The following is a 26,007-nucleotide window of genomic DNA, read 5'->3' on the forward strand; positions in this document are numbered from 1 at the left end:
ATGAAAATTATATCAATGATTTATCTCCAAAATTAAGAATTACTTTTACTAAATTTAGTAAATTGCCTGTTGAAGTTGGATGCTATACAGACATAAGTTACCGTACTCGTATAGAATTTGTGACAAATGTGATCTCAATGACATTGGGGACGAATATCATTATGTTTTATTATGCATTTTTTTTAACGAAAAAAGGAAAAAAAGTCTTTCCAACTATTATCACGATTCACCATCTATGTTTAAATTTAACCAACTTATGAATTCAAAAGGAAATGACTTGGATAGACTGTGCCAGTTTATTCTATTATGCAAAATCTCTAAGGGATGTTCAAATGTAACATCTTAAAATATATGTTCCTTTCATTGAGTTGCAATTTTGTATACATACAAAACTGTAAGAATGTTTATTTTAATACTTTAAAAATCACACTGTTGTTACTGTACATATGTTTTGTAATGTTCGTATACCTTGATTTGTAAGGTTTTTGAACAATAAAAAAACTTGAACAACTTGAAAACTTGTGACCATGACCTGGATAGCGCCATCTAACAATATTGGTCAGAGCAGTGTCCTGGATTTACGTCTCAATTTTAGTAAATCGGTAATAAACAATGTATAAACTTCCATACGTAAATTATGCACAGCGTAAGCTTTCATTTTGATATTGCGGCATTGGGAATTTCCCACGTGTGTCACATTTCCGGCAGTGAAACAATGCAACAAAATTGCGTACCTGGCATCGTCTCAAGGGTGTTTCAACAGTTGAATCATGAAATAGTAGCAAAAATTGCGTATCTGGCATCGTCTCAAGGGCGTTTCAGCAGTTTAATCATGAAATTTAGTTGAGTATTCCCTGCTTCCTATGCTATATACGCGCTTTATCGTGCTTACGAATTACGTGGATCGTTGACAGTTTATACACCTTGTCTTGTCTTGTATGGCTGGTACATGTACTGCATAAATCGCCTGGATGGTGTGGCTATCAACGTACAGACCTATCACCTATGGAACCTAGGATTGATTGCAGATATCTTTGAGAAAGAGGTAAGTCATAGCATGGACGTATAGTTTAGCTGCATTTTTGCTTGAAAATTTGGCGTTTTAATCTAGATTCCAGGGGGTGTCAGGACGTTTCGCCCCACACCAGTACATACCACTACCAGTTCGCCCCAATACACGTACATACCACGACAAGTTCGCCCCAATTGACTCACTGTGTAAACTGTAAAGTGCCATGAATGTAGTGCATGCAGTCACACGGCCAATCAATACAACTTCCCTTTAATATTGTTTGCATTTATATTCATGTACTAGAATACAACCTATTCATATAATAATAATTAGGCTAATGAAAGTTGACTCCCAGTTTCCTGTTACCCGACTCCGGTCAGAAAAAAATGCCGATCAAATATTTCATTATTTTCCATTATTTCATTATTTCACATTTTTCAAGTTTTTAAGAAAAAAGGATAGTTTTAATGTCATCTTTCACGTCCGACACGTATTTTAAGCACTTTTACGCCGACCCTGACCGGCCCGAATAGGCTTTGCAAACGCTGGGTTAAACTATGTGGTAAAATGGCGATATCGTAGGACGCATTTACTGGAGACTAGCAATTCCCTGCATCTAAGTTTCTCCTACCACTAAATGGATAGACCGAACACTAAGAGAGGCAGCCAAGTTCATGGGAACCAGCGTATGAACAAATATGAAAGCATTTTCTACCGTGCACTATGTAGCGCTATATATAGACAACATCAAAATAAATAAAATAAATAAAATTTGAAGTCAAATTTATTCTGCTTTTCTTACAAATATATGTATTTAATAAAATAAACTTATAAATAAAATGATTTATTTGTCAATTTCTTGCATGGTTGTTTTATTATTAACACGTGCACCCTGTGATGATTTTTACCAGCAACCTCCAGTTTGTGCAAGTAGACAAACTAATTTCCGTATAAATATTGCTTCCAAAGATGTGCTAGTGGAGAGTAAGTTTGGTTTGTAAAAAGTAGTGTGCAATAGAACACACAGACACAGTGTATTTATATGGAAAAGTGGTTCTCCAAAGACTATCATGGACTTCTGGTGCTTTCATATGTTGCACAACCTATAGGTTAATTTGAAGATTCCAAAGAAGATGTGCTTAATTAAAATTTGTTTTGAAGTGAAGCATGGGCATTACTAACTATACTTTATTATTTTATTTGGGCCTCAAAACATAGCATTCCGTAATTAACTTTGCACCGATAATGAAAGTTTGAAAATAATGAATAATGAATAATGAAACAGTCACCTACCCAGTCATGAAAAACTATGTAACGGGAAACTGGGGATCAACTTTCATTAGCCTTATAGTAAAAATTAGACTGTATTATTATTATTTTCATATGATAACAATAAAAATATATAATTAAATAAATTAAATTAAATTAAATAATCACCAGGCTTGTTGCACATGTGTTGTCTGCAATATGGTGGCAGGGTTGCCAAAAGATTTCAGCCCGAATCACGGATCAAATAATTGAAAAGTCGCCCAATTTTTCTCTTTACCATTGGTTTCTATGGGACAGGAAACTATCGGAAGTCGCGGGAGCTAAAGTTGAAAAGTCACCCAATTTTTTTTTAACCGTTGGTTTCTATGGGACAGGAAATTGTCAAAAGTCACGGGAAAAATCTTCAAAAGTCGCCCAATTGGGCTACCAAATCGTTGGTTTGGCAACCCTGTATGGTGGATGGCTGTTGCTAATGGCAATAAATAAAGGGCAGTATTGCATAAATTTATTTATATAGGTGTTAAAGAAAATTACAATGTTTCAACTTACCCCGCATTCCAACTAACCCCAATCTCCCCTACAAAAGTTGAAAGCACATCATTGCTGGAATGAACTTGAAGCAATAATGCAAATAAAAGCTATATTATAACATTTGCTGATGTGGATGCCCTCAATATTTGTCAAAATTCTGTTTTTTACATGATTGTTATGTACGGTACTTTAGTAAACTAACATACCCTGCAAAAACAAGACTTAACATGTAGATGCTGTAGTTTTGTCAAAATTCGAATAAACCGAATAAATTTGTGCAGGTTCGAATGAGTGACTCGCATTGGCAACATATGCACTGTTATTAAATAGCAATTCTCATATGGAAATGTTATAGTATGGCTTTAAGGTTGCTTGGTTTTAATGCTGGAATTATGGACATTTTGGGGCCTCATAACTGCCAAATTGTTGGTCTAAAGTAGTATGCAAAGACTTGACAAATCCATCTGTGAGGTTAAATTTGGGCAAAAAGGCTCAGTTCTGAAGAAAATTTAAAAAAAAAAAGAAAATATAAAATAGATAGACCCTATTTTGTATTTAAAAAAAAAATTATCAACTTCAAAGGTTTTTGAAATTTGGGTGAAAATCATGTTTTCTTTATGATTTTTTGTGCAAAATTGAGCATTTTCAACCATTTTGGGTGGTTTGTTTTAAGTGGGTAAAAATTTAAAACAAAAACACTTCATTTTATATATGTTACTAACCAATCACAGGCAGTGGAGAGTTGATCGTCAAATGCAAACTGGTATTTATATTATATCTGGCTCCGATTATGGAGAATGAACTTGAACTTGGTCAAAATAGCCAAATATGTGACTGTACACCACGAATTAACCGTAAATGTCCTAAATTATATTCTGAGTTACAGTGTAAAATGTGCATAAGGTCGTATTCATATAGTCTAATAGCCAGGAGGGGTTCATGAGCACCCCCCTTATAACTAAATTCTAACATGAGTTTTAGCACCTCTAGGACATCACAATTAGGAATTTTGATGTTACGTACCAGTGAAAAAAAATGTCCCACGGGGGTCAAATGGGGGTCATATTTAAAGTAAGGGGGTCAAAATTCAAAATTGCTCAGATTTTGGTAAAATGGACATCAAATTATTCCTCTGGTCATAACGATTCAGAAAAAGTATAGTTTAACCTATCTGCGACATACCGTTCTTGAGTTATAGGCCAAAACGCGAAAGCAAGGGGCGGTCACTATTTTTTTGGCTCCATAGGAGTCAAAAATTAAAAATGCTCTGATTTTGATGAAAATTGTCTCAAATTGTTCGTCATGCAATATAAAGCCAAATCAGAAATAGTTTATAGTGTCTAGAATGCTTTGTTAGTAGCAAAAACTGGCAATAAAGGTTGACCCCCATTGAATCCTATTGTGAAGTATTAACGGTGACATATTTTCCCATTTTACTGGGGTAACAAAGCATTCTAGACACTGCAAACAATTTCTGATTTGGCTTTTTATTGCATGACGAGCAATTTGAGACCACTTTCGTCAAAATCGTAACTTATTTCATTTAAGGCCCAAAAAAAAACCAGGTTGGTTAATTTGTCCATAGAGGCTTATGAAACAGTTGGGTCAGTAGGTCAGATTTTTTTTTTTTTTTACAGATATTGCACTTGAAACTGACAATTTGAAGACTGGTAAATAAGTCAAAACACACAGCACTTTACTGGTTTAACTCTTGAGATGGTTCTGCATACACGGTCAGGACCAGAGTACACGGTCGGTCGGACGTGGACAAACAAACAATTTTTTTTGGCCTAATGGGCACCATTGCAACAATTTGTGCTATTAGGATAGAGTCCGAAGTTTTCCGTTTTACAACACGGAAAATGACATCTTTATATGATGTGACAAAAATTGTTAAAAGACAAGAGAAATAAATGTTTAAACAATCATGAGTTGTGTGTGTTAATTTTTATGATAAAAATGCTGTTTAATAATACAGAAATAAAGGTATATTACCAAGGCATGAACCCCCTATATCCATCCAATCATCGTAACAGTCAGCCTCTTTATCCGTGTGGATATTCCAATCAGAGCATATTGATCGCGATATTGAACACTTTATTGTGACATTATATCATGGTTTATACATTTTAAGCTTTATTCATAAAACACGGATTTACAAAGTTTACAACACGGATTAAAACACGGAAAATGGATTTTAGAAAACTGTAAACTTCGGACTCTAATTAGGCCAAACAAAATTAATTGTTTGTCTTTAGAGCTGCGCATGTTGTTTTAATGGTCTGCCTTGAATATGTCCACTTTCTGGTGACAAGGCATTCAAATATTTTGGGGTTTAGGTCCACTCTTGACAAAAAGTCTGTGCGAAAACTTTTCTTTCAGAAAAAGTTCCACTTTTTGGAAGTCCTGCACCCATTAAAATCCTGTGTACAGGCCTGAATTCATGTATTTACTGTATCATATTTAATCAGCTGCTTTTGTCGCTTTTGTATGTTTATAGTGCCGCAGTGGAGAATGACATCACTTGAAGTGAAATGCCAGCAATGTGGCATTGCATTATCATCAACGAACTATCCGTGTATGGCATGTGGGGTACAACCAGGAATGCATGATCAATCACAGCAGTTTGCAGGTATCTATATGGATGTTACATTATATCTCAGCTCTATACCGGTATAACAACAACAACAAGAAATTCTTAATACCGGTACTTGTAATTTTATACAATCTTAAGCAAAACAACAAATATAATATTAAAGGAGTATCCTCTTTTTTTGACTTCGATATCTGCGAAAAAAAGCTTTCCCCAAAATTTCAGTTGATTCCTATTTGCGAGTTATGCATGATTATCTGTATAACACTGCTCCTTATAGGCCACTGTGTTGTAAGTTTGTTCTGGTATACCAGAACGTAATTCAAATTTGACAATATTTTTGCTAACAAATTTTTTTGGAGAAAAGTGGGGAATGAGGCTGTGGATCCCGAAATGCCCCTTTAAAGTGAAGAAGAAAACTTGTTTCTGTGCAAAAATTTGCAAATTTGTCCACAAGGTATTTTCGGGATTGGTTCAGTGAATTTTGTTGTTGTAATTGTTAATGCTTCTTTTAGCCTGATATGTAATACATTGCATGTCACTTGTACTACAGGGTGAGTCAAAAAAAGTGCAATAGAGAAAAGAATCCATTTTTACTTAAGAATCGAGTTGAACTTTTTAGGTTTGAAAACATTATATATATGGTATATCCATCAGTGACCTTGTGTGAAAAAATTGAGGAATTAACATTTACTGTTTTATTTTTATGACACATTTTATAGCGCTACCCAATTTTAATGTTTGTCCAAGAAACATCTAAAATTTGAATGTCAGCCCACTCTGTGTACTTAGGTAGATTTGGAACTGCCATTTTCTTAACCTCATTGGTATTAAAATAAAATGGAGCACCCAAAGTGTTATTGCCCCTTGGTCTTGTTTAAGGAGAAGAAACATTATTTGTTGTTATTTTCATTTTACCTTTACTTTAAACATGTTAATTCTCTATCAAAAACATACAAATTTGTAGGCGGGTTTTTAAAATGTCAAAATGAAATGCGCGCAAATTGAAATGAATTACAAAATATCCAGTAAGTTGGACATATTGGGATTTAAAAAAACCTGGAGTTGGAGTCGAGTGAGGTATGAAGGACTTAAAGTAATGTTACAAAGTTTGTTTGAACAGAAAAAAGAAATTAAAATAACGCAAACATCAACCTTATTTAAGTTAAAGTCAGTTTCAGATATGGTGCCTTTACCCGGGGGGGGGGGCACTCAATATTTTTTTTTGGTAGGGGTGTGCCACCGCCCGTTTCGAACTTGAGGTCTGGGGAACTGATCGGCAGGTCAAAAAGGGGGGGGGGGTCTAGGGAACTGATCGGCCGGACAAAAAGGGGGGTCTTGGGAACTGTTTGACCGGCCAAAAGGGGGTCTTGGGAACTGATCAGCCGCCAAAATCTGAAAAAATCTCGGCAACTAAACCATGCAGGCCAAACCAGGGTTCAATTTTGTTGCGTTTTTGCCACAGATTTTTGAAGAAATCGATTTCACTTTGAATCAAAATAGGTCTGTTTTGGCCTATTACGATGAAAATCTCAGCAAAGCAAAACAGCATTCGAATCAACATTACTAGACCCTGCAGACCTACAATCTATGCTATATTAGCCTACTGATAATCATAAAAGCCCACCATAAAAACAAACCCACAAGAATATTTTTTTCAGTGCCGAAAAGAAAAACATTTTGACTACATTGAACTACATGAGATGATTGAGTGAAGTGTGCAGAATTTGACACCATTCCACTAGACCAGTAGATCGTAAATTACCAGTGTTCGAAATTTTGGTTGTCCGTTCGCCCGGGACAACCCAAACATGCACCGGGCAACTGAAAATAATGCTCTAGTTGTCTGGCGGACAACCAAAGATCTACAGCCAAAAGTCACTTTTTCAGCATGTTAGTTTGCTCAAACCTGACACAACTGATAATTGTAATTGTTCATAAATTGACTACACTCACTCCACTTTATTGGTCACATGTAGTTGTTTCAGATTGTAGCAGCTTGCGGACAACCAAAAACTTTGGCGGATAACCAGAAATTACAGCCTGGTTGTCCGTGGGACAACCCCTTTTATTTTCTTAATTCGAACACTGTAAATTACCTTTTAATTCACTGTTATGGCCAGCTGCAAGGATGTGCACACAATTATTTGAGGTACTTTTCCTCATATTTGGCAATTTTATTCCCAAAAGAGATCTCAAAATCATTTATTTCTAGCAAAATGTTCATCAGCTGAAGGCATCGGCATCGCGGCAGGCACTGGGCAGTGCAGTGCTGTTTATAAACAAACCAGTGTTGCCACTACTAAAGGAGCCCAAAATCCCGCCCAAAGTTCACCTTATTCCTAATACAATGTGTTTCAATGGGGAAGAAATTTATGGAAAATTCCCTTTTGGGCTCATAAAAGTAGCTTTTGGGCTTGAAATAGTAGGACAGAAAACACGCCTGTCAAGATGCCAATGAGCATGATGAGAGCGGAAATCGATGATCTGAGGGTCTATGGAACGGCTAGAAAAATTTCGGGGCTTCAGAGCGGGCAATCAATGAATTCAGAGGGTCTAAGGAACGGCTAGCGGCTCTGAAAAAGGGGGTCGTCGCCGCGGCACATACCCGTATAGCTGGGAAATGTGAGCCCCCCCCCCCGGGGCCTTTACCATGCACTGTTTGCTCTCATTCAAAATACATGGTACCTCGTGGACAAATAACGAAATTGGGTATCGCAGCAAAAGGACTCATCAAAATTAAACGGTAGTTGCGATTCACTTCATATTTTCACAGAAGGTGGCCATTGAGTGTAGCATTTATAGAATCTTTCAATATTGGGAAAGTTCGATTTGGTGCTTACATAAGTATCGATTCTTTGCTCTATTGCAGTTTTTTTGACTCACCCTGTATGTATTTTTACCATGTAAAGTACAATGGTCTTTTTGGAAATGTGCTCAATATAAATCTTTTTAATAATAATTAATACAAGGAACCAACAGGGTTCGTGGCTTCATGCTGAAGCAGGGTTGATGATTTTTTTTTAATAAATTTTTTTTAAAAATCAGATTGTTTAAAATTTAAATCAGATTTGTTTTTATTTAAATCAATTTTGCTATTTATTTTTTATTCCAAGTACTGCTATACCCCATGACAAAGTCAAAAGAGACCAGTGGAATGCTAGACATAAAATATTACTGGACCCCATATTTTTAAAATGTCAATTTATGGGGTACAGTTGACCCCATAATTTAAGCTTAAGCGTGAACTTTGGGAACCAATTAAATTATTTAAATCTTTGCCTGGATATAGCACCAAAAACAACAGCACCTTTTTCATTTTGTTCAAGATGCTGTGCAGATCAATGATTTTTATGAACCAGAACAACCCAAAACATAAGTTCATTACAAAAACAAACAAAATAGGGATAACAATGTGCTATTTTTAGCGGAACAAGAAAATGGCAAAATGTGAAAGCATTCTATAAGACAATCTGACATTCAAATTGGGCTATTCCAGTTAAAATTCATACACCCTCTGTGGAAGACACAACCTTAATCTGCCACATGGGGGTTGTAGATTTCCCGGGAGATTTCAAATGGAGTCACACATTCAGGTAACACCATTTGCTATTCACACCCCCTGTGTGGGAGAATAAGGTCATGTTTTCCATAGGGGTGGATGGATTTTAACTGGAATAGCCCAATGAAGTAGGATTTATAAAAGTATGTACGTCATACATATTTTGTAGAGCTACATAAGTTAGACATTTGTTGGCACAAAGCTTAAAATCACATCTGCATGTATGTGATTGACATACAATGTGGATCTATTTGGCAGCGAACATTTCCTCAGTGGAAGCTATGAGATGAATCATTTATATTATAAATAGATTAAATTTAAATGTAGTCATTGTTGTTGGCATGTTGCATGATACTTGCAAATTGTAATAATAGAAATAAAAAATGTACATGTTTTTATTTATGTCCAGTTTAGTTTTAGGCTGTGTTTGCTCAATTTCAATTTCACATGTTTTTTCATGTTTTTCTGCAGGCTTTCAGGTTTTTCTACAAATTCTCATGCCGCTTATTGGTCATGTGGTTAAAACTTCTCATTATATAGACCATACTGAAAGCTACTGAACATACACATAAGGATCTCATACTGAAGTTTAAACATATAGTCTTAGTAAATTAGGTCTTTCCGTAGTAATAATAAATTATAAATAAAGTTTGGATTTATAACACATTTTACCATAGGATTCAAAGTGCTGTAATTTCACTGCCACTGGTGAATCATCAGAATCAGATTATATTAACTAGGCTTGTTGCAGCTGAACTTTGCAAACTTGATTCGCACTTAGAGTGTAACATCCACAAAATATCTGTGCAGCTCCCCAAATTTTGTTGGTGAAGGAAATCTCATAACAAACAACTGTAATCCCAGATTTTGAAAGCAGGAGGAAACTGGAGGTCCAGTAGAATGCAATAAACAAATTAAAATACTCTTTATTTCGATTTAAACACTATATACTTGTAAAGCCATATTGTAACATTTCAATGAAAATAGATTTGTATTTCTTTTCCATAAAATGTTATTTTTGACTGTCTGATATGTCCCCTTTTAATTTTGAGCTGAACAACTGAGGTAAAGCAAAGAAAATTGCAATTTAATTCCAGCGCTTATGTCGCCAATGGGTGTCACTTCGTAGATTGTGCTGAGGTTTGTCATTTGATGTGTTCTGTTATGATGACCATCCCGTACCAGGCCATATGACATGTATGTACAGTGTTATCAATATCACGTATGTGTTGATTTGTATTTTGATCCAGGGTTGGCAATATTCTTGATTTTTAAATTGTTGCAAATTTATTTATTCATTTATTTTATTTATTTATTTCAATTCTATAAAAGCTTCAATGCATCAGACCTCAAATCGGCAACACTTAACTTGAACAGCGATTTTGGAGCTCGGAGAAGTTCCATAGCTTCTGCAACTATTCCTGCCCCTAAAAATGTTATATGACTTTGAGAACATCAAAGCTGTGAGTGCTAATTTTTACAGCTAGCCAGGTAGGGACTTTCCACTACTTTATACAATCTTTACCACCAAACACAATTCCAGCTTGCTATTATCATGATATGACTGATATGTTACCATGGTTATATCATTGAAATCTATTTCTGAGTTGAGGTTTTCCCACAATGTGCAAAGAGCCATGAAAGCAATAATCAAGAATAACCCAGACGCATTAGCCAAAAAACATGTATTGATGAAAGGAAATTTCCAATAATTTTGACAATGAAGCAGCTTTAATACTTAAAAATTGTTGCAACATTTTTATCATTTTTTCAAATACTTTTTTCAATCAAAAATAGGGAAAAATATTTACGATTAATATATACAGGCTTAGAAAGTATTTCATGATTTAACTTAATTTGAAGGTAGCTTTAACTATAGCCTTAAGGTTGGTCTGAACCCTGGAATTATGGAAACTTTTGGGCCTCATAACTGCTAAAATGTTGGTCTAAAGTATATAAAAGTATACATATTTAGAATGGCAAAGACTTGATAAGTTCATCTGTGAGGTCAAAGGAATGGCACTCTCCCAAGGTCCCACACTTTTCTATGTCCAGGTGCAGTATGAGATAGGCCCTCAAATTGTGTAGTTTCAGAACTTTCAGCACTCATGCAAACAATTTTCTTCTTTATCGCAGGTTACCACAAGAATGGACACCAAGGCAGCCAACAATTGCATCAACCATGGCCTGAGACAATGGCACCTCCTCCACCAGATTACATGGATGCCCAGAATCAGCAATGTCATCAAGGTGCCAGTTCTACTGAATCTAAACCACCATCAGTCCAGGCATCAGAGCATGGTGGTGGACAACTCAAACAAGACATCACAAAATCCACACCAGATAATCAATCTAAAGGATTTGTGAGTGAAATTGATGTGAAAAAAGAACCACCTGATCCTCACCAAAATGTTGCCATGGAAACAAGTATCTCATCTCAGAATCCAGCAGCAAAAGTGAAAGCAGATCCTGGAACATCTGGTCAGCCAACTCTAAAACTACTACCGCCACCTTCTACAAATTATCAGCCAGCTGCTCTAGTGGAACTGAAGATAGAAAAAAATCCCACAGGGATAAATGGGAATGATGGCGGACAACTTGAGCAACAGAAAACAATAGCTGCTTCTTCAACTTCAAGTAGACAGACTAGTCAAGACTCTCTAGGGATTAAGACCAGTTCGACTGACAACTCAATGCTTTCTACCAACAAAGATCAGCCATCTGACTCTGACAACAAAGATCACCCTTCAGGTACTGACAAGCAAGTGGAGATTATGTCTCATTCATCTGCTGCAGGATCAGGCTCTCAACCAGGGCAAGATAAAGGTAGTGGCGATGAGAAGATGGATGTGGAAGGAGAGAAGGGTTACATTATTCATAAACCACCAACAGAAGATCTGGAAATGAATGAAGCATCAGAAGATGCAGGTAATAAGTTTTACATTAATTGACAAACATTGGTTGTATAGTAAATATATTTATAACAATGTGTTGTTGATGTCATTATATTTTTGTCTGTTTTATCAAGAAATTAGCCTAAATTCTCATACATAGTTTACATGTATATGTAACATACTTCAATGACAGCATTCATGAGTTCATGAGACTCTTTATGGGTTTGAAAAAATATCGGGTTTGATAAACTTAAGGTAGACAATAAAAATGTGTTTCACAATGGCCCATAGAACGGTATATGTGCACGTGGTATACCACAATTGGGGATGAGGGCTATCACTTTTTTCACTCATAACAGCTAAATGGAATTTATGTTTAGCCTAAAATTTCACTGCATTATGAGAAAAATATGAGCTTTCTTTCGATGCCAAAATCTCACTAATTTTGATAGGAAAAAAGTGTGTGTGTGTGTGGGGGGGGGGGTGCATGTGGGGTGATGCTGTCAATCAGGTCACCCATCTTTAAATAGCCCAAAAGGCAAAGTAAAATAGGATAAATTTATTAATTTAATAGCACACCTCAAGGCTCAATTCATGAAAATATGGTTTTATAATTTGTATGGACATTCCTCATTCAAGATTTATCTATAAAACAACGTCAAAATAGCAAGCATTAGATTAGCAGAAGATAAATTAGAGTGGTTGCGTCTCTTTTCAATTAAATGAATACTGTATTTGTGAGGCAAATGATTTGAAACAAGGTGTTTTTTCCACTTTTAGTTTCAGCAAATGAAGATCAGCAAAGCAGAACATCTAAAGATAACAAAAAAGGTCATGATGCCCTTTCAGATTCAACCGATGGCACACACAAGAGACATACATCATCAGATGCAAGCCAAATCAGTGGTGATTCACCAGTCACAGAGGTTGATAGATCAAACCAAGCATCCAGTAGGACTCATGCAACCTTGGCAGATGATAACCCTGATGGTACACCTGGAGATACCAGTAGCTCATCTTCTAAGGCAAAGCAGACACTGGCAGAACAGGCTGAGATGGCAAACACTGGTGGCTCTGGTGACAAAGCTGCAGATGGAGGAAGCAGGAATCAAGATACAGATCAAGAAGATGGTAGGGGAGATGGTGGCACTGAGGATGAAGAAAATATGAACAAGACTGGCAATGGTGATCCTAAGGGAGGAAGTGCTGAGGTAAGTGGCATCTGCTTTCATTGCATAATGTGCATTTTCTTAAGAAATAAAAAAGTTGTACATGGCTTACATATGGTGTAAAGAGGTTTTTTTACTTGTTGCAGGAAATAACTGTTGAGGTGATAAATGGCTATTCCAGTTGAAATCCATACACCCGCTATGGAAGACATGACTAGATGACTTTAATCTCCCACACAGGGAGTGTGAATTTCAAATGGGGATACTTGAATGGGTGACTCCATTTGAAATCTACAAATAAAGTGTGGGAGATGAAGAAGATGTCTCCCATATAGGGGGTGATGCCCGGGGTGTATGGATTACAAATGGAATATAGCTCCAATAAGTGTCCTTAAAACAAGCAAATTTGATCTTACAGGTTTTACATTTTGCTGTAAAGCTTATCAATATGATTCAAATCATTGTAGATAGAATAGAATTCTGTAGATAGAATCATTCATTTAAATTCTATTCCAGGGAGGTGGCCATTATTACATGAAGTCAAAGGACAATGAGGATGAATTTCAACCTGTTTTATCAAACAATCAGCGTAAAAAACTGGCAAGACAAGAGAAGAACATAAATGAGTCAAGGTAAGTGGCCTTTGTACATGTTTGGCTTACTGTATAATAGTAATGGGGAAATCTAAAATAGGCTGAGAATGAAAAACATTGTCTCAAATGAATATTTACTATGCGTAGTGTTCACTACCCATATCTTCGGATGACCTATTTGGGACCGCCGTCCCTTTTTAAAAATTCTGTTACCAAAGGTAATTGTGACAGCAGACAGTTGAGAAAGCAGGCGAGACTCTTGGTTCGAGAACCACCTTGTCTCTCTTTATATTGATCATCACACAGAATATCCTTTGTGGAACTGTTTTCAATATTAGCGATATTATTATCACATGTGTGAAATTAAAAATCCAGTAGCGGCTAGAATGGTGAAGTCCACCATGGAAGTCAAAAATTGGACTGGCAAGAGCAAACGCTGTCGGTGCATCATATTGTGAATTGCAAGAATTGGCCTTCTGTTCTGTTGATGAGACAGTTTGATAAAGTATCTTTTTAAATGAATGGAGAAAGAGATGCCAAGTAAATGTTTGCAACGTTATTGAGAGCCTCATTATAATCTTGTGTATTGTGCAAAAATATTTCACTCTGTGTCTGTCACTGCTTTTTGAAAGCACAAGCTATGTGTAGTGCTATTAGCCCTCAATCCCCCCTCATCATCAATATGCAAGAAACATTATCATCTTTGGTGTATGCTGGGAATACCACAAGGTTACAAACTCACAGTAGAATGATTTTTCTTGCACTAGCTAGCTGCCACCCGCTTATGAAAATCCCTTGCTTGGCAACTGCTTCAACTCATTAATATGTGGTGTGCACACAGAATTATACCAGAAAACCTGTACTTGACCGCCCTCTTGATACACACATGGGGCAAAGATTGTTTTTTTTGTGTATTTGGAAAGCATCTAAAACTAATTTGTGCTTGTATGCGATACTAGACATGCTTCATATGGCGTGATGCACTAGCTGAAGAAATGCAATGCGTTATAGTATTATTTCATGCAGAATTGTTTTAGTTTGTTTCTGCGGACCATCAGCAAGGACCCAAATACCCCCAATTTTGTCCCCAAAACTGCATGTGGCGGTATAGGGAGTTCTGGTTTTTATAATTAATTCTGTGAGTGTGCATTATGATGTGCACTTGAATTGCCACAAGGTAAAACTCAAAAATTTCTCACAGTAGAATTATATTTCTTGCACTATAGCTGCCACCTGCTTATGAAAATCCCCTGCTTGGCAACTTGCGTAAATTTACATTTAAACATGTGCCAGTCATAGCATATATATAAGTGCTGCACCCAATAGGTTGCATACCATTCAAACGATTCTATATCGCTCCATGATGTTATGACTATGAGTCTTCGCCAATTATAATTATAAGCGAAACAAAGTATAGATGTGAGATCTTAAATTTTTAAATCATGCAGTATTTTCAAGAATCAGTTTCATTATTTTATTTCATAAAATATAATCTACAGGTCAAATAACAGCACTTTGTCAAAAGAGAAACCCATTGCTTTAAAAGCATCGGCTGATAGTGGCCTACAAGTACACTTCCACTGCATCATTCCACCAGACTTTGACTACAAACCCAATAGGGATAAAGTGTTTGTACATATGGGAGGAAAGGACTTTGGTGATTTCAAGTACAACTGTGCTGAAATGACTGTTGACAAGTAAGTGAATGTTTTCATAATTTTTGATAACAAAATTTCAAAATAGGGAAACGAATATTGTTTTAGTATATGTATGTGACACAAAACCAGGGACATGGTCAATGTGATTGTCAAATTGTAGCTTTTGGTATCAGCAAAAAGAGTACAGTATTCATACAATGAAAATCATACATCTAATTATCTTTTGCCAAAAGAACAAAATATTCACAAATGCATCTCCTAGTATGTCTTTTTGTTTCTCTGTACATGTATAGCATTAACTGTGTGCTATTAAAGGATGACAATAAATGTGTATTATTGTTTTTTCATGTAGAGATCTAACAGAGGGTTACTATCTACTGAAGGGATGTTCACTGATGGCTATCAATTCTGTCAAGAAATCTCAAGTACCTTACAAGTACTTGGTTCAGAAAAATAAACCAGATGGACAAATCACCCCCAATATGAATGGATACACATCCATGACTCAACTATTTGGAATCGGGTTTTCAGTGTACCAACTGAGTTCTGCAAACCTGGAGGTGAGCTATGCTTTCACATGCACTGTACAATGTATGTCCCAGGTTATGCTATGAAAATGGTTGTGTGTAAAAGTGAAAAGTACATTTTCCATCTCCTCAGAAATGAATTACATATAAGGCTTGCTAAAAGTGACAAAGCTGCAAGTGGAACAGAATTATACCATACAAATTCAAAGAGACTCGATCACAAGAAATAAAAACAAAAGTGTACACACACTATATGTTTAGTTATGTTTATGCAGCATAGTTCTCTCAATCTCTTTTTTTGTCTTCTGTCATAGAGAATGGACTATTCCTGTTGAAATTCACACACCCCCTATGAAAGACATGACCTTAATCTCCCATATACAGGAAGTGTGTGGAATTACCTGAATGGGTGACTCCATTTGAAATCTACACCCTCTGTGTGAGAGACTAAAGTCATGTCGTCTGTAGGGTGTGTATGGATTTCAACTGGAATAGCCCATTATATGACAGGAAGATATGATGAACAGATCAAAGGTCTGTTGCAGTTTCCATAAAGTGTTTTTTCTGACTTGATTTTTTTCAAGTAACAAGAAAGGTACACATTGTGGGTTACTGTTAAATATTATTAATCAATCTAATTCAAAAACTGGTATGAAAACATTGCTTTAACTTTATTGCATTAAAGCCTTAAGGGATCTGGAATGAGCATTTCGACAGTATTTTTGTGAGACATGAGAGCACATCAGACATATCGAATTGCATTCTGAATCTGAAGAATGTCTTTCTGATATCAAATAATTTTCATTTTTGAAATTCAAGATATAATACTTATTTTATGACAAATTATTAAAATTTGATATTTTTCACATTTTCGATATATAACAGTGCTCGAAGTAAATCTAATGATATATTCTTAAAGTGTATGTAGCTAGGAGCAAAAGCCGACGATCAATTGAAAATTTTGACCTTTCATATTGAAGATATGGAATTTTTTCCCAAAAAGACCTAATTTTTTTTGGTGTTTTGGGAAAAAATATCCATATCTTCAGTACGAAAGGTCAAAATTTTCAATTGATATAGTCTAAATCATCAGATTTATCAAGTTTACTTCGAGTACTGTTAAATATCAAAAATATAAATTTTTAATCATTTGTCATAAAATGTGTATTACATTGCAATTTCAAAAATCAAAATTATTTGATATCATTCAGTATTCAGAATGCAATTCGATATGTCTGATGTGCTCTAATGTCCCAAAGTAAATACTGTCCAAACGTTCATACCCCTTCCCTTAATGTACGATTTCCTTGAAATTTTAAATTGTTATTCTATACTCAAAATGCTGAAATAATAAGTAGTAGTAGTGTCGGGAAGGGTTTCTGTCTATTTTGAGCTTAAATAACAAGGTAAAGGGAAAGAAACTCAAGTGGTTATTTTGGCCATTTAAGCAGTTCTATGGGAGGACATAATGTCATAATTTCTTGAATTATGAATTTATGTTGAACTTCGCTCTGTTGACCTACAAACACAACAAATTTGGCTGATTCCTTTTATGTGCAAGTTGGGACATGTTTAAATATGCCAAAAAATCAGGTTTGAAAAAAATTAACCAATTTCATTTTATAATGTTGTACATAGCTTTAAATCATTACAAAAAACACTACATGTTATGTGTATTAAATGTTTTTGAAGTAATCCTGTTTAGATGGAGCAGCAGAAAAATTCTTCTGATGTCATATGACAGTATCTCAGGGCAGCTGGAGAGGGAGGGTTCCTGGGAACAAATTAAGTGCTCAACCCACTGCCACCTGTCCCAAATCGGGGGTGGTTGCAGTAGACTGAGTGAACTGACAACAGGATGTGGTATTACCTGTGCTTGATAATGCTAACATCTTCAAGACTGTACACATCCTATAAAAACCCGGCCATAGTTTTCAATCTCTTGCACTCAACATGAAATTTATGCAAAATACCCAAACTGAAAAGTGGATGCTTGTAGCAAGAACAAGTGGATGTTTGTTCCAATATGTAATGTAATAATTTGACATTATTGTGATTGAAGTTGAGTTTTGAAATGTCAATATTATCAGGTTTGAATTTCTTTTTGTACAAATAGGTGAGTGGCACCAATATGATGAAGCCCTGCAAGTGAAGAAAGTCAACAAAGCTGGCAAAATTCAGAAAGCTTGGCAGGCTTTTAGCTCATACGTCACTGGCAGCAGCGATGCTACAGAAAAAGACTCCCGGCTAGTACAAGACAGAAAACTGGCAATTCTTACATACTTACCTAAGTGGGAAGGATTTGTTTCAGACGGTGCCACTGATGAGCATATGTCTCCTACAGATGCAATAACAAAATTGGAGCTTGTGTTCAAGTGCACAGCTTGGCCTATGGTGATGCATACAAAATCTGGCTGCAAAACATGGAACCCTGATGGTTTTGATGGAAATAAGGTAAGTGTGAGGGTGGTTTATGTGCATACCAATAATAGTGATTTTGTTTAGTCTGAGATGTGACTTTCCATCCCATGTTTCAGCCGTAAACCCAATCTGGCTTAGAATGTTTAGACAGTGTAGGAAGTTGTGAAAATAAAGCCAGGAAAAAGGTTTGTCTCTGTCTGAACTTTCACGCTATACTATATACCTGTAAAATCATAATGCATATAATTTATGCCCAGCCATTTTTATCAAGTTCAATAGTTACTCCTGTGCACAAAATTGGCGAATCCACAGAGTCCTTCACACATGGATGCAAAATATAGCACTATGCTAAGGTGCATACCATGTTACGCCCTACGCAAATGATACACGCAGCCGCGCAGTTCAATATGCTTACTGTGCTCTTTATTGTCTCGTTTAACATGAGCAAGAACCAATTAAAGAAACATTTACTTACTTACATGTACTTACTGCAAGCCTATCCCAACTTCATTGGTGGCATAGTGAGATTTTTGAGAGTCAACATGATTTCAAGCACTTCTTTGTAAATTTTCACATTTTCTTACAGCTGCTGCTAGGATTTTTATCTGGGAAACTTGCATCTTTCTCTAAAGCTGCTGAGGACAGTGAACCACCAAGCATAGATGAAGTTGAAAATCGTCTCATTTCAGCTCTTGCTATAACATTACTGGTGACCCGGTATGGGAACATGCCTCTCTCCAACCAACAGTGGAAAAGTTTGCTTGATGGTCTGCAACTTCCAGTTCATCTTGAGAAGAGACATGCTTTAGAGTTAATGAAATCCATCAGCAATGCATATGCATCTCAAAAAAGGTATGAGAATCATGCATTTAATAAGCTCAGGGGCAGATCCAGGTTTTTGAAAGGGGCTCATGAAAAATGTTCCTTCAGCTTGCCCAAATTTTATGATAGATGCATCTCTATTAGCTATTGTGAGGAGGGCTTGAGAGGGTATTGGAATCTGAAAATGTTGTAGAGTCATATAAAAAGTCTTCTTTTGGGGGGCCATCCTTTTGGACCCCCTGGATCAGCCTAAATGAAGTGACCATGTATGAAGGCAGCCCTATTAAATTGCACAATCTATAATAAATTACTGAGTTTTTCGAATTTGTAAGGCTAAAAACTTCTACGTTTTACATTATTTCGGAAAACGGATTTTTGCGTTTCGTAGAGTAAAGTTGTCCGCACCCCAATAAAACGTCCAATTTTGTTTTTGTTTACGTTAAGGGTGTCAAATTATGTTAATTAGTTTCAAAGGCAGGGCAAAGGCAGTGGCAGCGCACCTGCATGCTAACGCCAACACAATACACTAAGTAATGTTGACATAGCCTGAATTAGGCCTTCTATCCTGTTATCGGTGTGAGGATATTATGCCTGTAGTCTCAACTATTACATGACACAGTAGAAGCAACTATTACATGACACAGTAGAAACTCAATTAACATCTATTGTTTATTCAACTAATTGATCAACATTAGCATGTATTCTGTGCTTTTATGGAGAACCTATAGTTAAAGTGAAACTTTTGAAGGACAAATTAATCAGGGTTGCCAAACCACACCATGAATAGGCCTACTCTGCTTTGTGGTATATAGTGCTATGTTTAATGTTATCAGCATAATGTATGATCAGGTATGATCATAACTTATATGAAATAGAGTGTAAGGAAATGTGAATAAAATTGTTTCAGCTGCACAGTGGTGTAGCCAGGACTTTTCAGAGAGAGAGAGAGGGGGGGGGCAAGGCAAATTTCATGGGGGGATTGTCACAAATGGGCTAAAGAGTACGACAAATTTATCCAAAATGGGCTAACAAATAAAAAGTACAACAAATGCATAGAAATCTAAAATATCAGATCAGCCAGCAGGCCACAGCGGGCCAAGAGGGATGTGAATAAAATTGTGTTCATCTGCTCAGTGATGTAGCCAGGACTTTTGCAGGAGGCGGGGGCAGCAAGGTACATTTCAAGGTGGGGACAAACTTGGATGAAAATGATATAAAATTAGCTAAAAGGTACAACAAATTTGTCCAAAATGGGCTAAAAAGTACTGTAGAAACAAATGCATAAAAATCTTAAATATCAGAGCGACCAGCATCCCACAGGGGCAAGACATGATCTAATTGCAATTTCAAGCCATTGATTTATATGGAAAAGATACTAAATATTATACTTCTAAGTTCTAAATGATCATCTCCTCTCATACCATTAATCACATTAAATAAAACATTTACATGTACACAAAATGTACAAAATTTACCAACCGCGAAAGACCCTGACCGCGAAAGACGGGTGACCGCTAGTGGTATAAATGGCGCACATGCTGTTTATTTGAGGGTGCTCAATTTTACTTAAATAGTCAAAGGTCAGTAGCAGGGTCAGGTCATTTTAATTACAGCTTCCATATTCTATCAAAATATCAATAAGTTGATCTTACATTTTGGGTGTCAAAATTAAATGATTGTATATCCATTTTAATGATTTGTGTATACATGTAAATTTACCTTTGTAAAACCGGGCACATGACTTCAGTAAAGAGTTTCTTCTTTCTTTCTTTTCAGAGACATCATCCTTGGCTTAGAACGCCTCTGCCAGAATTCCAAACTGCAGCTTGCTGGCAAAGGGAACAAATACAACTGGGTGCTGGTTCTACCCATGCTGCATTTCTTCAGGAATGACTGTACACCTTGGACTGATGTTGCCATGACAATGGAATATGTTGACCCCAAATGGTGGGGTGTAGGTGGTCTTGGAATTGATGAAATCAAATATATCAGTGACAAGTTAGTGTTATTTTTAATATTGTTTGTCTTATTAGTATAATGTAGTTGCATGAACACTTGTTCATTGAAGACTTTATATCCCTCTAATGTACTAGTTTACTAGATAGGGTAATTACAAATTTAAGGAGTGAATAAGTATAGCTTTGCAACCAACTCATTCTGTCTTTTTAACAAAGGTAACAACAATTAGTGACTAGTGTAGGGAGGGTATGCAATGAGGTTGATCAGTGATGCTTAATCATCACATCTTTATGAAAGTATATCTATTTTTTCAACTAAAAAAATTGGTGTGATGAAAGTTCTCCCACAAGCACATGGCTTGTTTTGTTGTTATTGTTGTTGTTGTTGTTGTTTGATTTTATTCCATTTTTGTTTATGTCTTGTAAGGAGTGAAATAAGACAAATGAATTAACCATAAATTATGCATCCTTCCATTTGGCTATAATTTTGATGAATTGACATCATGGCTTAATAGATGAAAATATTTATATCATGCATTTGATGAACATGACTCGAATATTACGTTCTGAAATAAGAATATTTTCCAATCTTTGACATTATATTTTCTGGCAGGTCTGAGCAATAGTGAGCATGTACTGTAAAGATCATTTGCCTAATAACTCACACCGTAGCTTAAGATGTTAAAACATAGCTTATTTCCAATTTCTCATACAGGGATGCCAACATGATACAGGAGATACAAGAAGCTCTATTTCCATTCTTTGACATGGACAGACTTCTGCGTCGAAGCTTCCTTTGGTTACAGCTTACCCCTGCAGGTCTACAGCAGTTTCTGAAGTCACAGCTTTACCCTCTTGGTCTAATGTGTAGTGCTTTAGATGTGGTCCTCTCCAAACTACAAGCACACAAAGATCAAGTCAAGGTACAGTTAAATGGCAAGATTTACATCAACTTTTTATAATCCAGCTATGAACACTGGTGTATATGTGAATATTCTGAATCATCCAGGTAGATAGATAAAGTAAATTCAATATTTGTGTACATCCATATCAAAACGATGCACTTGTCGGCTGCTACATGTGTCTCATTTCACATAATAGCTAGGATTAAATACCAGACTCATCTCGAGTGGAGATCACTTCAAATCATTCCCAAGTCGCATGTTTTAGGAATAGAGGACACTCCTTGACCATATGTGACTTTGGAGATGATTTGAAGTGACCTCCACTTAAGATGAGTCTGGTATTTATTCCAAACTAATTATGTGAAATGAGACACATGTAGCAGCCGACAAGTGCATCGTTTTGATATGGAAGTACACATTTTAAGCTGTTAATCTGGTCCCCGGATCTGGTCTCACCTGAGGCACATCATCAGGCCAAATGGGCTGGTGTTGAACTTTTCATCTATGACACAGTTGAAGTGATGTCATGGGATAGTCGCCAAGGAACGTTTTGATGGTTACGTCAAAGACCTTTGACAGGTTGTGGCATAGTCCCCCTCAGTTGAAAGAAGGTTCCTCATGCCAAACCACTTATGTTCTTGTCAAGCACTAAAACTTCATTGTCTTTATGCTTTGTAAATTTGAGGTATGAACACCAATGAATTTTGAGTAGATATACGTAACCAGAAATATCACTTACTCTAGAAACACTCTCTGCTGGTAAAACTAGGAACAATCTTTGCTGGTTTTGGGTAAAACCATAAGGAAAAGTAGAATAAAGAACATCAGGCATTACTTGAGAGGCTAGGCAATACAATTCTAACATCAACATCAATGGAATTTTGGCCGCACTGAAGATTTAAGACAAAAATTCTCAAGTGAGCATAATTCCAGAATAAATATGTTTTGTGTACTGAAACTAAAAATCATGTTGTATGATGGGTTAGATATGGTATTGGTTGAAAGTTGGTCCAAAAATCCAGTGATTAGTGATCAACATGTGAATACTCGGCATGATGATCATGAGTTGTGAAAGAGTGAGACAATATCATAATTTAGAAGGTGATTGATTATGTTTTCCTTTTAACCATGCTAAGTATGATGGAGAAATTAGAATAGTATATATTTTGTATTTAAACAAGGCAACCATACCTGCTAATTTTGTAAATGCGCCCCTATATCAACACAGTTTTGGTCCAGTCCAGCAAAATACTCTACATACATTTGTCTCAATTGATTACTTTAAAACATATTATATATGTTGCTTATTCTTTACAGTCTGTTATAGAAGATATCCAACTGCTATGCAATCAAGTTACCAAGATGTCGGAAGATAACAACAGGTTTATAGTCCAATCTTATTTTAAAAAGAGTGTGTGCATATTTTGTTTACTTTAGGTCTACAGCACCAGTTCCATGGATTAGAATAATCTTAGTCGGGATCTTAAGCTGAATCTTTTGCAAAAGTAATCAAGAATTCAGCTTTATTTTGCTTTGGTTTGACTTGACTTTTGATATCACTACATTTATAAAAGTAGACCCAGTTTTCTGTATTACTGTGTTGTAAAGAAATGAAAAATGAGAAATTGACAGATATAGTGCTATTAATGGTTATGTATTCATACACTCGTTGATAGCGAGAACCAATTAGAGCAAGCGTTAGAAAAATACGAAACATGTATTGATTGTGTATATTGTGCACTCCAGCGTACTACGCGCAGTGTTTCAGCGTGCGTTCAGCGTCGCGTAGGATTGATTCATTTTTCGGGCGGGTTGATGCATTTATATTTGTTTCTATTTTCCATATGTTTAGTGATAATTTGTTATAAAAACAGAAAAATCATGCATTTTTCTGTTTTCTCGTGTATGAAATAGGTTAATAAACACGTATTACTTGTTGCTCGAGGAATTAGACAAAATAATGCACTTGCGCTGATGTTGATGCCTCTAATGTACTACCCCTTCGGGGCTCGTGCATTAGGCGCATCAACATCAGCGATTCAGCGTGTGTCTAGTTTCTCTCCCAACAAGTAATACTTGTTCATTAACCTATAATTCATATAGTATAGTTGTCCATTTCTTTAGTATAATTATGTGTACTACACATTATGTAGTGTCAGTTAGGTCTAAAACAATTGTGTCATTGGTGTAACATAAAAAAAAATAGGGTAGGTAGGTAGTTTTTTTATTTTATTTTAAAAGCTGTAAATTGTGTTTCCTTCTCTTTTTTTTAAGTTAAATAATTTTAAAAAAAAAAAAAAAAAAACACACACAAATCAGGGTCAGGCCTACTTTTAGGGTTGGTCAGGTTATGCCAATCAAACAATTTTTTAGGCCTTATCATCTATCAAGAAATTTAGTTGTAATTTCCAGCTTTTGTCATTTTTAATAGCAAAGATCAAATCTCGATGGAAAGTTGCATACACCTTACCAAAGTAGCAAGTGAGGTGACCAAGAATGCTCTCAAGAAAGCCAACAAAAGTGAACTTCACAGTCTTATGGTAAACAGCTGCTATTTGTTTGCTGCTTGCTACAACCTGTGCTTTGTGAGTCAGACAGGATCACAGCACTCACACATGCAGCATGTAGAAGGTTATCTGGAACAGCTTCAGAAGGATGTGGCCAAGTGGTTGGTTGAAAAACTACCTACCTATCTTTCGACATCAGATGGAAAAGCTCTTACCTTCCCTGAGGAGCTGAATGTAAGACAAGTGTTCATATTAATTTTCTTTATTTTAAACAATATTGCAAAGTCTGATGAGAAATTTAAATGCGATGCATATAATAAATTCTGGCGATTCACAATACATTGCGTCGCCAGCAGTTGCTTTTGCCAATCCAATTTTTGACCTTCAGGGTCGACATCGCCATTCTAGCCACCATGTGAGTGTACTAATAATAGTGTTGAAAACAGCTCCACAAAGGATTTTGTGTACTCAATAAATAGAAAATGGATCTACTATTATATTGTAAATTACTGTTTTACTGCGCATTCGTGTGTAACATCATTATATATTGACAGTTAAACACACAATGACCATATTTTCCTGTGTTGTATTCGTATTATGCGGGCTGTCACCAACATGTTAGAGTATCTTTTAAGATCTTTTTAAAACTGACCACTATTGTCTACCAGATGAAAAATATATCACATCTTAGTCAGTTAGGTCACTTGGCCGTCCCTGTCCAAACCCTACTGGTTAAATACCACTAATTATGTATTACACGGGTTTCAATGGGAAAATGCCTAATTTCGGGTGGAATTTTCTCATATTCAGAACTCTCACAGTTCAATGCCACTAATATCAGGTGAAACTATATGATTAGATGCCAAATGATCAAAAACTCAACATAGGTTGACCTGAGACTTTTCTTGTTTTAACGCACTGAACCGTAAACACCTTAAAATGACAGCTAGTGCGCCCTCGAAGCTGAAAGTTACAATATGATAGGGCGAATGTTTACTAAAAACCGAAGCTGTGCGTATGATTTTTTGTACTATTACAACAGAAATGCCATATAATGAGAGAAAATGTACCATTTTGAAGCATCAAACTCTAAAAAGTACTTTGTTGGCTATATAACTTGATCAATTTCAGCGATTTTAATGCAGTCTTTTGAATGCCATGAAAACAAATAGTTCCTCGTCAGTATTTCAATGTATCGCCCAGGCCTATTAGTGGTCTTTAACCTACTGCACCCGGTAACACTTTACACCAGAATCAATACAGCAAATCCTTCATACTGGGGTGTGAGAGTTCAGATTAAAATCTGAATTAAGGATTTTTGATCTTGATTTTATCTCTTTTCCTCACTTCCTCTGTACAAAAGTAAAGGAGCTTTCCAAATTTCAGAGTTTTCAGACTTTTTTTTTATCTGTGGTCACTCAAACCCTGTTCATACCACCACACACCATCAAAGGACACCTTCATTTTCATTTCTGCCAAGGATTTGTCACCGAGTGGAATGCATTAGACAGAATCAACAATAGCAATAACCGACCCTATAGGATAAAAAAAAATCTACCAATAAGTGATCAAAAGGCACACACACC

At 36.0% G+C, this 26,007-nt stretch overlaps 2 protein-coding genes across 2 annotated transcripts in view; both read left to right on the top strand.

Moving 5' to 3' along the window:
- Window positions 1–740: 740 nt before the first annotated feature.
- Window positions 741–18,027, top strand: LOC140150841 (uncharacterized). The gene is made up of 8 exons (XM_072172983.1): window positions 741–1,045; window positions 5,313–5,444; window positions 11,104–11,895; window positions 12,642–13,072; window positions 13,547–13,662; window positions 15,123–15,320; window positions 15,634–15,841; window positions 17,925–18,027. Exons 2-8 carry the CDS (start codon window positions 5,327–5,329, stop codon window positions 17,958–17,960), a joined length of 1,899 nt encoding a protein of 632 aa, XP_072029084.1. The 5' UTR covers window positions 741–1,045; window positions 5,313–5,326; the 3' UTR covers window positions 17,961–18,027.
- LOC140150840 (E3 ubiquitin-protein ligase rnf213-alpha-like) overlaps window positions 17,961–26,007 on the top strand; it is a 54,564-nt gene continuing 46,517 nt past the window's right edge. The window contains exons 1-6 of the mRNA XM_072172982.1: window positions 17,961–18,262; window positions 18,816–19,081; window positions 20,828–21,049; window positions 21,725–21,932; window positions 23,232–23,296; window positions 24,346–24,655. Coding sequence (XP_072029083.1) covers window positions 18,140–18,262; window positions 18,816–19,081; window positions 20,828–21,049; window positions 21,725–21,932; window positions 23,232–23,296; window positions 24,346–24,655 — 1,194 coding nt within the window. The 5' untranslated portion in view covers window positions 17,961–18,139. The remainder of the gene's footprint in view (window positions 18,263–18,815; window positions 19,082–20,827; window positions 21,050–21,724; window positions 21,933–23,231; window positions 23,297–24,345; window positions 24,656–26,007) is intronic.

Source organism: Amphiura filiformis, chromosome 4, assembly GCF_039555335.1.
Source record: "Amphiura filiformis chromosome 4, Afil_fr2py, whole genome shotgun sequence".
In the NCBI taxonomy this organism is placed as follows: Eukaryota; Metazoa; Echinodermata; class Ophiuroidea; order Amphilepidida; family Amphiuridae; genus Amphiura; species Amphiura filiformis.